Below are 12,865 nucleotides of genomic sequence, written 5' to 3'. Positions count from 1 at the left end.
TATATGGGATCAAGTTGATAACAGTAACTTGAAAGATTAGATAAGAACCTTGGGGAGCAGTGAGTTTATGTTACTGGGGTAGGAACAGCTCAGAGAAGGAGGATGAGAATGGTTGCCCAACTCGAACAATGTAATCAACATCCGTCACTGAATTGTCCGTGTGGAAACTGTTGAATTGGTGTATGTTTGCTGTATATATTCTCAACAACAACAACAAAATAAATGTTTAAAAAAGAAGATACACTTAAAAAGCAGGTAGCTGGAGCCTGAGACACCGTGAGCCAGCAATAGACAGGACGTAGGAGGAAGATGATGATACTTGTGATGAAGGCCAGGTCAGGGTGAGGATGGTGGTGGCGGTACGCTTCCATTCCCAAGACCAAGAATTCGGAGCAGAAGTCGTTTACCAGGTGACCGTGACTTTCTCCGTAATGAGAACAAGAAGCATGCATATTTGCAGACACAAAGCTCGGAAAGAAGTTCAAGCAAAGTCAAGATCTCTTTGATTGCTTTTCTTCTTTTTCGTTCTTATCTTCTTATTCCATACCTCAGGGCCTGGTTTTATAGAGAATCATTCACTGTCTGATCTCTCGGTAAAATAGACCAGAAGATCTAATGACAGCAGTCGTGAGAGTTCTGTGATTCCAGCTAGTCTAGAGTTTTTGCTGGAAACCAGAGTGAGTTCTGTCAGATATGCCGAGTCCAGTCTGGGTGTTGACAGGTTTTCCTCTCTGTCGTTTTTCAGTTCTGGTTGAGAAATAGCTGGTTTTCAGTAAAGGGTACTCATTTTATAACTAGGGAAATCCCAATCATCACTTTAATTATGATTTGTATTGTGTGTTGTTTTGTTAAAACTCCAGGCAATTTATCCCTGGTATGAAAGTATTCAGGAGCCCTGGTGATGCAGTGGTTAAGTGCTCAGCTGCTAACCGAAAGGTCAGTGGTTCAAGCCACCCAGTGGCTCTGCAGAAGAAAAGTCCTGGCAATCTGCTTCTGTAAAGATTACAGACTTGGAAACCTTATGGGGCAGTTCTATTCTATCCTATAGGGTCGCTATGAGTCCGAATCGACTGGATGACAACAGGTTTATGAAAGTATTCATAAGTATATTTCCAAATTATCATAAAAGAAAACCATTACCTAAATTTGTAGCTGAATGATTTTGTAATTTGTGGAGTAATAACGTGTGGTGAAGTAAATCTTCAGCAGAAAACTGGGTTGGATACTCTGTTGGAATACCAAATCAGTCTTCTATAAGGGAGCAGTACCTGGCGCCTACATTGCTCATGTGATTTAATTGCAAGGAGCGTCCGTCTTGCCTTCTGGAGTTAATTGACAAACAAGAGCTGTCTTGTGACACTTCAGCATAAATATGTTGCATAATAATTAAATCCCCAAACCATGCTTATATCCTTCAAATAAATCACAGGGAACAGTTAGCATGTCAACAATGACTTTTTTCAGATTCTAAGTAATTGGTGCCAATCTCTTAGCTTTTATTTCCCAGTTTCTGATATTTCAGCTGTTCGAAAATGGATAACAAGTTGTCAGGGCTGATCTTGATGACCTGACAGCATGTGGAATTCTTGAAGTACTGAGAAAGTAAATGTGACTGTCCTCTACCCTGTGCCCCCTCATGATCAGTGAAAGCAATTTTGAACCGTATTTCTTGTATTTTTAATGGATCCAGTTAGTTTGAACACATTCTATTTAAATTGGGCCCCTTTGCTATAATAACATTCGGTCTTAATTAATTATTAAAATCACTAATTTATTAAGCACCTACTGGGTGCTAGTGAGCTCTGGCGGTGCAGTGATTAAAGCGATTGACTGCTAACCGAGAGGCTCCACGGGAGAAAGATCTGGCACTCTGCTTCTGTAGAGATTTACAGCCTTAGAAACTCTGTGGGGTCGCTATGAGTCGGAATCGACTCGACAGCAGTGGGTTTGGTTTTTTCGGTTTGGGCGCCAGTCATTGTTCTGGGCTTCAGGATGTAGTTTCTGCCCTTTAGTTGAACCCACTGAGGGAGGAAGCGAAGTAAAGATGAAATAAGGTAGAAGGGGGAAGTCTCTTTACAAAATCCGGGCTAAACACAGCAGAGAAATTCGCTTATTCCAGGGGTGAGGGGCTAGAGAAGGAGCCCCCGGAAGTAAAAATGAGTGGGTATTTCTTTCCGCTTTTCCTGTTTGCCCTGTGCTTAACCATTGCGCCACCAGGGCTCCCTAACTAAATTATATAATGGTGAATTTAGAGTAGGATAATTTCAATATTGATTCAAAAAAAAAAATGTAGGGGTTATTTTGTTTGTTTCTTTCAATACTCAAATCAGAAATGCAAGAAACTTTATGAGAAAGAACTTTACCTAAATCATAATCCTGTGATGCAAATTTCTAAAATGATTGTTTTTAGCCATAAATACCTAAAGACTTTGAAACCAGAACAGTACTGTACAGGAAAGGACAAAATTCTGCCTGCTGTCCCATCGTAGCCTCCAGCGTGTGCTGCGTCTTCAGTCCATGGCGCTCCCAACCTCAGGCTCGTGAGTGGGTGAGTACTTGACATGGCCAGAGGGATGTCTCCAAGTGGCTCACACTCAACGGGCCAGGACTGACTCATGAGCTCTTTTCCCTTCTTTATGGATTACCCACCTCAGTTAATATTGTCCCCCCAGCATACAGCGAATCCTGGAGAATTTAACGTCCTAAGCCGTTCCTGATTCATCCCGCTGCTGACTTTTCCATCCTAAAGACTCAGGTCCTGTCCTGGTCGTAACTGACCTTTCTGCCCCTGTTGCGTCTCCCCGCCTCACATCTTGTTGGCCATGGCTGTCTGGATGGCCTTGGGCTCCAAAGCTTGCATCTCTCAGGTCACTGCTGTGTTTTAATGACTCCCGTTGCGTGGGATAAAGTCAGTGCACTCAGCACCCATAGGATCTGCCCCAAGCCTGCCTGTCACGGTAGCGGCATCTCGCCTTACCTCCATCTTTACACCCCAGCCTCTTGGAGCTCTACATTGTTTCCGTACTGAGGGCCAGTGGTGGTTTAGTGGTAAAATTCTCGCCTTCTGTGTAAGAGACCCAGGTTCAGTCCCTGGCCAGTACGCCTGAAACTAAGCCAGCGCCTGTCTGTCAGTGGAAGCTTCGGTGTTGCTATCATGCTGAACAACTTTCATTGGAGCTTCCAGACTAAGAAAGGCCTGGGGATCTACTTCTAAAAATCAGCCAGTGGGACTCTCTGGGTCACAGTGGTCTGATCTGCAATCAATCATGGCGATGGGGCAGGACCGGGCAGTGTTTTGTTCTGTTGTGAATGGGGGCTGTGTCTGGGGTTACCATGAGTCAGGGCCGACTTAACGGCAGTTAACAGCAATGCCCACCTCCCACAAGATGCTGTTTCTGTACCCTCCATGCCTTTGAGAATGTGGTCACTGCCCTCTGGAATATTCTCCTCCATGTTCCCTTGGAAGCTCTGGTGGCATAGTGATTAAGTGCTATGGCTGTTAACCAAAAGGTCAGCAGTTTAAGTCCACCAGGCGCTTCTTGGAAACTCTGTGGTGCAGTTCTAGTCTGTCCTATAGGGTTGCTATGAGTCGGAATCGACCTGACAGCAGTGGGTTTGGCTTTTTTTTTTTTTTTTTTTTTGGTTCCCTATGCTTACCCCAAACCCCTCCCACACCCCACCTGTCTTGTTCTTCCTCCATCCTTTATGACTCAGCTGGGCACCACCTCCCCTGGCCAGCTTCCGGAATAGAAGCCTCTCCTCAGAGCTCCATAGTGCTTGGCAGACATCTCTGTCCTGGAGTTCCAGTCACTTTTGGGGTCTGTGTCCGCCTGCATATGGCGAGCTCTCGGTATGTCTTATTCGCAGTGCACAGCACAATAAGTGTTGGTTAAAGAAGAGAATAGGTGTCACTTTTAACAGCAAAACAAACAGAAAACAGCAAAATCAGTTCCTGGCAGTTAAAATGCACTTGTTAAAGCCTTGTTAGATCAGCTAATCTATAAGCAGAAAAAAAAAAAAAAAAGTTCTCCTGAAATTTTACATTCACCTTGGTTTCCAGTTGCTGACGTCAGATAATCCATCTAATTGGATATGCTCCCTTTGGGTAAATCTGAAGGAAACGGGTCCATTGGTGTCACATTTCCTATACGGCCACTGTCCATCATCTCTGTTTTCTCCAGGGGCCTTTGACTTCCAGCCCCTCTTACAATACACACGCCCTGGAAACCATCGGCCAAGCACTTCCTTGGTTGCAGGTGATGGCGCCTGAGAAGGATGTAGGGCGGGTATTGCCCTTGGACTGGGAGGGAAGATTCCCAGAGGAAACGGAGTGCACCTGCAGCGTTCTCCTCAAGTGCATTCGTTCATTCGCTCCCTCGTGTCCTACTCAACAGATGTCTCCTGTACTCAGCACGGCACCCGCAAAGGGAGTGCCCCGCAGCGTGGAGAGTACAGGCTCTGCAGCCCAGCCACTTGGGTGCAGTGTGCTTTGGGCAGGTCACGTAACCTCCCTGCAGCTCAGTTTCCTCATTTAAATGGGGGATAAAAATAGTATCTAGCCTCCATGCTACAACATGGATGGACCTTGAGACCACGATGCTGAGTGCGGGAAGTCGGACACAAAAGGACAAATGTCGTGTGATCCCACTTAGATATGAAATAACCAGAGTAGGCAAGTGTTTGGAGGCCAAAGTCTGTGAGTGGTTCCCAGGAGCGGGAGGGGGGGCAAGAGTGAGTCATTGCTGGGGGGCACCACGTTTCTGTGAAGGGGGAAGGACAAATTTGGAGACAGATAGTGGTGACAGTTGCACCACATGATGGACACAATGTCACCGAACTGTATGTGTAAAAACATTGACATGGATATCCATATATATACGCACACATACTCGCGCACCATAATTTTAAAACATAGTATCTAACCCATAGGGCTGGATATTAGATACTATATGGGTTACATGAGATCTACCTGGAGAGCTTCGAGCAGTGCCAGGCCCAGAGTAAGTGCTCAGCAAATAGTAACTATAATGAAATAGTAGCTGTAATGAGATAGTAGCTATCATGAAATGTTAGCTATAATGAAAAGGAAGCCCCACGCTGGCGCTGGGCTGGGGGTGGAGGAACACAGAGCCCTCCTGTGGCTTTTAGCTTCCCAAACAGGGAGACAGACGATATACAGGTAAGCACTAAGTGCACGTAACAGGAGTGCTGTGTGATAAACCAAAGGGGTTCTGTGCTGTGGGGTGATAGTGCTGACGGGGGCTGGGCCCCTCTGGGAAAGCGACACCTAAACTAACACTGGAGGGGAAGGGACCCGCCACAGTGAAGTCACGCGAAGAGTGTTTCAGGCACAGGGCGTGGCCACAACTCAAAACCCATTGCCGTGGAGTCGATTCCCACTCATAGCGACCCTGAAGGACAGAGCAGAACTGCCCCCCTGGGTTTCTGAGGCTGTAAAGCTTTACGTAAGCAGACTGCCATGTCTTTAGCCACATTGGAGCAGCTGGTGGGTTCAAATCACTGACCTTTTGGCTAGCAGCCGAGCATTTTAACCACGGTGCCAAAAAGACACTAGTGGGGTAGGGTCTGGAACATTTTAGAACCCTCCAAAGGCCAGTGTTGGCTAGGACAGAGGGACACACAGGGGAAGTGGCAGTGTTGTGATAGGAGAGGCAGGGTGAGGTCCTGGGAGGCTTGGAGACGGTGGGAAGGTGCTGGGATTTCATTCCAACTGCAGTGGGAAGCCGTTAACAGGTTTTAAGCAGAAGAGAAGCATGATCTCAAAGTAGAACCTGGGTGGCTCCGTGATGCCGGGCGTTTCACAGCCTGAGGGAAATGTGAGGTGGACTGTTGGGGCACTGAGAGGAAATCAGAGTCGGGAGCAAGGGCGCGTGCAGAGTTCCCACAGAACACACTTCTTAATGATGTGTGTGGATCACGTGCCGCTCAGTTCACGTGTGCGGTCGTTACTGTGGAGCCAGGGACTCGTGGGGTTTACAGGTAGAAAGGGCCTCAGAGGTCGCTTCAGCTAACTTCCCTCCCATCCCTTATTCACACCTCCGAGGGGAAGACTGAGGCGCGAGAAAACAGAGGCTTTTCCCAGGCTCCCGGCGCCCTAGCGCTGGAACACGAGTTCTTCCTGGGGTTTCTTTTTTCTTTTCTCCTCTCCTCCCTCTCCCTTTCTCTTGTATCCCCTCCACTCCCCTCCTCTCTCCTGACTTGTGAAATGTTTTTAAAAGATATAATGCACACAAGTGGTATTGCTGCATCTGAGCTGTAAATCAGCGTATCTTTTCCAGACTTTATGAGAACAACTCATAAAGGATCAAGTCATTCAATGCCTCGGCTGGGACGGGGCACGTTCAGGAGCCCCTGTTTCGCCCCCTTTCAAGGAGAGGAAGCATACCATGGTATTTAAGAACTCTCTAGAGCCCCAAGTATGACTGCAGTTGTATTTCTGTTTAACTTAAATGACATCTGGATAACAATGAAAAGCAGTAGGGGTTCTTTCCTAGGCAAAAATATTAACTGATCTTTGTCTTACTGTATTGAGTCACATTTTAAAGGCTTATAATTAATCGTACTGCCGTTAAACCACCCAGTTACTCCGGCACCAAGTTTGCTGACAGTCGTCTACCAAAAGTTAATCTTTAATCCCCTGCCTTCCTGATGGATTTTCCATATCTTTCAAACATCAAGCAAGTTTCTCCTTTCTTTGACATCCATCTAAACTAGCCTTTGGTTCGGTCCGGTCAGATGCCTTTAAATTATATCTCTTTGCTCTACAAATGTCTCCATGTGTTACTCCCCTTAATATGAAGTAATAAGGTTTCAACATTGTTAAGGACTGAGTCACTAAATTATTAATAAAATATGAGATAAATAAAATTATTAATAAAATGTAGTTGTTAAATTATAGTAAGACCTTGAGATTTGGGTCCTTTTTTAAATGATTATTAAGTTGAGGAGTGGTTTTCTGAATGTCTGACCCTTCTTTTTCACCTTTCACTATGACCTTGAAACGGACCATGCCTTCTCCTCCATCAGGGACAACGGCCACTCCCAGCCCATGTCTGCCCCCCCCCCCGCCCCAGGTCTGGGCGTCCTTCCCTGCTTCTCTGCAGCTTTGCCTCACTGTCCCCTCTCTGCCTGTCCCCCCACTGTCCCCTCTCTGTCTCGGTACCCTCGCTCAGTTCCCTTCCATCCAGAGTAGCCACCCGATCCCTCTGCTTCCCTGCATAGCTACTCTTCTGGACACATGTGTTTACCTCCCTGCCCCTCGCCTCTTCCTTCCACCCCACAGTGGCTGTCGGTCCAGGTCACGGTGCCTCCTGGGCCTTCCTGGAGCTCTCTGCCGCGTCAGAGCAGACCCAGCTGCCGCCTCCTCTTCCCAGCTCCCCTCCTGGGTGCCTGTCAGCTCCCTCCACCTGCCCTGCCCACTCTCCCTTCACAACTCCCCCCGCCCCGGCCATCGTGTCAGGGCTGCTGTCCCCTGGAAATCAGCCTGCTCAGGGGACCTGAGAAAGCTCGGAGCAGGGACACCTACAAGATGGGGAATGAACTGTGGTTTGAGAGCCCAGCCAACGGGAAGTGGACCTTCTCGGGCCTGATTTGTAGCTTCCAGAGCAGCATGGAAAGTGTGGGGACGAGAGAACACACGTACCTTTGTCAGCGAGTGTGAGCAATTGTCAAGGTTTTATATTTCTGGCACACTGCTCAAGCCCTCGCCGTTAGATAGAGTGCAGCTCAGACCTGTAAGAATCTGACTGATTTAAACCAGGCGTATCCTAAATACCTCAAAATACATATAAAACAGAGGGGTTCCTTCAGCTTGGGACTTGGCTGGGAGAGGTCTGAAGAGACCTAACTGTGAGGAAAGTGTTCCTGACACTGTTCCGTTTGCAGTGTTCTCACTTCCCCTTCCATGCCATATTTCTCAGGACTCTGCTGCACTCCCAGCTCCAACCAGCTGAAGCAAAAGACAGGCATTCCTCGAGGGGGTTTTCTAGACTGTGGAGACTTCTTTTGCCGTGGTCCTTTCAACCAGCGTCTCCTGAAGCTCTGTGATCGCATCCTTAAGGCCTTGAGATCCAAGGGGAAAGCCCCATTCCGCAGAAGTCCCAGCTTCAAACACACTGTGGAGAAGATTTGAGATTGGCTTTGCTGGGGCCACATGTTTATCCGCGGACCCGAGTGGAGTAACTTCACTGAACCAAATGGTGTGAAGCGCGTTCTCCATATTGGTCCCTCAGTTGTAACAAATGCACCATGGGGGTGCAAGCTGTTAATAAAAGGTAAAACGGTGTGCAGGGGGGGTATGTGGGAACTCTGAATTGCTGTGCAATCTTTCTATGAACTTAAAACGGCTTTAAAAAAGTGTATTTAAAAAAAAAAGTACATATCTTTGGAATGATGAATGGTTGTCTTTAATTTTTCAAGAAATAACATGTACTGTCTAAGCTGAATATTTCTGTTTCCCAGTAACTCACTGTGAGTCAGAATTGACTCACTGGCACCCAGCAACAGCAACGGCAACAGCATTCTTTAAATTCTCGGATGATTTGATGTCTGGTCGCTGGCGGGGAGGGCAGACAGTGCCGTCTCTGCGCACTGCACCCCCGGTGAAGTTCAGGACTTAAAACAGCTCTTGACTCCTTGCCGCCCTGACAGATAGTATCCAGGCTCCGGTTGGAACCCTTAGCTGTCTTCTACCCACTGGTCCCTCGGGTTCCAGACCCTTCAAGTCTGGCCTTGAAGCCACTGGCTGGAATGCCTTTTTCCTCCCACCCTCTCCTCTTCCTGGCCAATCTGACTCCATCATGTAGGGCCCAGCCAGTTGTCAGCTCTCTCTGTAAAGCTTTTCATTCTATGATGCCCGCCCACTGTGCGCCCATCCACCTAGTAGGACTCTGTTACTACCGTGTACCAGCCCTCCCTGCACTGGGTTAGATTTCACCTGTCACCCCACCAGGCTGCAGTTCCCTCAAGACCAGGGGGTGCTGTGTGCATCCTTGTATCCCAGCAGCTAGTCCAGCTTGTAGCACATAGTAGGTACACAGGAAAGACTTCTTGTGGTTATGTTGAGCAGGATCAAATAATGCAAGTCACATAAGACATTGCAAAATAACTTAAAACCTAAATAAACCCGTGCTTTGCTGATATCAATGACGATCTAGTAGGTTGCATAGGGTTTTAGTTAGGATAAATGGGAGGTTTTCTCCTCTTTCAGTTTACCTTCGAAGTTGGATATTTCAGTGTGTCTCAAATCGTTATTCACTTGTGCAGTGCCGCTTTTGACATCATTATTGTTCTGATCTCTTCTTGGATGTTTTAATATTGACAGCTGCTTCTTCCACCTGCAGGAGAACCAGCAGGGCAATACTGTGGATCCTAAATTATTTTCCCACCAGGTGGCTTAGCCATCGATTCTAGTCTGCAGAGACTGGTGATTTCCAGGCATGCGATTTTCCCCAGCTCAGAAACGTGCCCGTACTATTTGTGTGTGTGTGTGTGTGTGTGTGTGTGTGTGTTGGAAGGATGAGGTGGGAGACAATGAGGGGAGGGCCGCACAAGTACTGTGTGGGGTATTGTTCAACCCACACACATCTGGATCTTGCCCGCCTGGGCTTCTCCTGATTCTCCCTGGCTAACCTGAACAGGTTGAAGGCCCTTCGGGGGCCTCGTGTTGTTTGTAAATAAGGAGAGGGTCAGACTAGGTCCGTTGCTGCCCTGGCCTTGAACATTCACAAGCAACGTGTCCGTGTGATACTCACGTATCGTTTTGTGTTGTTTCTATGTTTTCGCAGAGGTCTCATTGCCAGCGGCTTCACGGAAACCCATTATCTGCAGGATGGCACCGATGTCTCCCTCACTCGAAATTACACGGTAATTCCTGCATGCGTCGAGCGCTGTAACACTGCACGATAGAGCCTTTGCTTACACCTTGTAATCGTCTTATCCGGAGCAAAGCCACAGGCCCAGATTCTTGCCTTTGGCCCCAGGAAGAGCTTGTGAGTCATTTAGTGTTTAGGCGTGACATCGTAACTCCAGAAAATCTTGGCCTTCGCCAGTTATGTGCTGGCACGGTCTTGGAGGCACGGCTTTGTTGCAGGGCTGACCTTGACTCTTCCTTCCAAGTACTCTGGGATGCTCAGTTGGGCAGATCCTTTCTCTTTAGAAAGATGAGCAAGGCAAACGTAGCAGTGGATTGGAAAACAGTCATATCTGGGCTGAACTTTGCTAAGTGAAACTTAAATCCAAAGAAGAACTGACTCTTCCCAACCTGTCTGTCATAAATGGGTCCACAATGTCCATGTGATTCCGTATCGTGGACATTGCTGTGATAGGACACGTATTGCTGTTTAATCAGCCTTTCTTGGGTTTAAAGTTTTATATGTAATTTGGACAAAATTCTAGTTCTATTTGTTCATTTAACAAGCCTGTACTGCAGCCCCTCTGTGCCGGGCCTCACGTATGAGAATGGGGGTTCAAGGAGAATAAGGCAGAATCTCTGTCCCCCCGAGGACTGGGAAGGTTATTTGTTTTAAAGAGCTGTGGGTATTGGTTTAAAAGAATACATTTAGAGGAAGGTTTGAGATTTACAATTGGCACGTTATCAAATAGTGATTGTTGTCCACAGTGCTTCCTGCCTTCACTGCATTACGCCAGTGCTTGTTTTCTTTATCGCATGGTGGACATTGGGCACTTACAAACTGAGGCCTCTGGGCTTCCGGCAACACAGTGGAATGAGCTGGTTCAGTTCTCCCAGTCTGAAGAAGGTAGAAATCTTAGATAAAATTTAAGAATAATAAAAGAATTTAAGAATCTTTGTTAATGCCTGATCAAGCTTGAAAGAGAGTCAGACAAGTCTCCAAGAGGCAAAAAGAAAGAGGAAATGGTAAGCCAGAGCAGTAGGCTTGTGAGCTGGGGACATGGGACCCTAAAAGCTGATTCAATGCCCAGAGAAGGGGCCTGGTGAGCCTGGGGCTGGAACAAGACAAACGGGCATCTACAACTGAGAATCTCACAGAGCCCGGCCACCAGGAGAGCCACTTCCTTTGTGAAAAGGAGACAAGAAAAACTCCTCCAACAGGCCCAGAGAAGGAGCAAGAGTGAGAGCTGTATGCCAGATGTCCTGGATTGAAAAAAGGTTTCATGAAACAGAGAAATGGAAACGCCAGCTTGCCTTGTGTGTGTATGCTGGGGATGAGGGTAAGCCAGCATCCAGATTTTTAATGGCAGCCTAGGAATGGAATTTCCAGTTAAGATATAGACCTCAAAATGAGTACCAGATCAGTGCAATCCCCATGCCCCAGGCTGAAGCTAACCCCAGATTTAGGGATATTTCTATAACCTGGATTACATGAGTTGCCTCTATCAAAAAAATAAAAATAATAAAAAATATTGCTGATGAGTCCAAAATAAAAATTACCACACAGTGGAAAACACCACTGTAAGGGAGTGTGGGTAGACAAGAGAAGTTAGAGAATTAACATCCCCAGGAACACAGGGTAATAGGAAAATGTGGGAAAATTTTTAATGTTTTCAAGAGAACAATTAAGACTGTCCAATACAGATTTAATAAGAATTCCAGAATGAAAAAAATAGAAAAAAATAAAGAAGGGGCAATGTTTAAACAGTGTGATGAGAATTCCCCTGAATTTAAGGAAGACATGAGTCTTAAAGGAAGTCCACCAGGTCCCAGGCAGGAGGAGTAAAAATGAACCCACTCCAGGACAGCTTAGGGTGAAACTGCAAAACAGCAGAGATAAAATCTTAAAGCCCACTGAAAGAGAAGAGAGCTTTCTACAAAATAACGACAATTATACTGACAACAGACTTCTCATTAGCAACTATGGAATAAAAACTTCGGAGAGCGGAGGGAAAATTGTCAGCCTCAGCTGCATGCTCAGATTATTTTACAAGAAGCAGATATTTTCATACAAAAACAAGAAAATTTCCTACCCAGAGATTCTACCAAAGAATATCTTAGTAAGAAGAAACTTGAACACAAGAGAGAAGGGTAGGGTTTAAGAGGCAGTGGTAAGCAAAATAATTGCATGGACATAAATCTAAATTAGTTATTTCAAGTAGTAATTACAGCAACAATGATTAAATTAGGGTGGCTGAAAGTAGGATGAGTGAATAGATTTAATAATTTTAAGGAAATTCTGTTATACTAGAGAATAATATAGATGTTGAGTAATTTAGGATTTTTATAAGTAATGAATGTGTCTTACAAATTGAAGTATAACCATTGTAAGAGTAGAAAGACAGGATGTTTTATTCCAGATAAGTAGAGGGTGAATAAAAACAACATACCAACTCATTAGAGGCAGGAAAGAAGGAAAAGAATCAAACAAGCCGCAGAATAAATTAAAAACACAAAATAAAACGATAAGAATGAGTCCGCTTGTATCTGTAGTCGTGTTCATTCTATGTAAATAGATTTAATCTGCTTGTTAAAATGAAAACAGATTTTCTGCTTAGAATTTAGGATAAAATCCAACTATATAATTTTTTAAAAGGCTCACGCACAGTACAGAACAGTTATGAATGTAAAGGAATGCAAATCGATAGAGCAGCCATCCCCACTACCATCTTCCTGATTATGCCGCCACTATAATCAGTGTCACTGAATTTCGAGTGTAAAGACCGTTGGATTGAGAAAGCTGAAGGCTCCAAATTCAGGTATCTTAGAAGCCTGGAAGGGAGCGTGCCAGGACGGGAACAGAAGTTGTTGGCACGTGGCCGAGGCTTTGTGTTTTGCAATGTTCTGTGATTGGTGTGTGTAAGGGGGGTTGGGGGATGCATTTTTCTTTCTCCTCATTTCTCCAAGCATTTACTCTTCTTCTACCCCTTCACT

At 45.9% G+C, this 12,865-nt stretch overlaps 1 protein-coding gene across 1 annotated transcript in view; it reads left to right on the top strand.

The window, feature by feature from the left end:
- ADAM12 (ADAM metallopeptidase domain 12) overlaps nt 1-12,865 on the top strand; it is a 291,938-nt gene that overhangs the window by 172,887 nt on the left and 106,186 nt on the right. The window contains exon 4 of the mRNA XM_012555120.1: nt 9,807-9,885. Within this exon, the coding sequence (XP_012410574.1) occupies nt 9,807-9,885 (79 nt within the window). The remainder of the gene's footprint in view (nt 1-9,806; nt 9,886-12,865) is intronic.

This window comes from Trichechus manatus, unplaced genomic scaffold (assembly GCF_000243295.1).
Source record: "Trichechus manatus latirostris isolate Lorelei unplaced genomic scaffold, TriManLat1.0 scaffold00031, whole genome shotgun sequence".
NCBI lineage: Eukaryota > Metazoa > Chordata > Mammalia > Sirenia > Trichechidae > Trichechus > Trichechus manatus.
The sequence above is the reverse complement of the archived record's forward strand: the minus strand, read 5'-3'. Positions and strand labels throughout refer to the sequence as shown.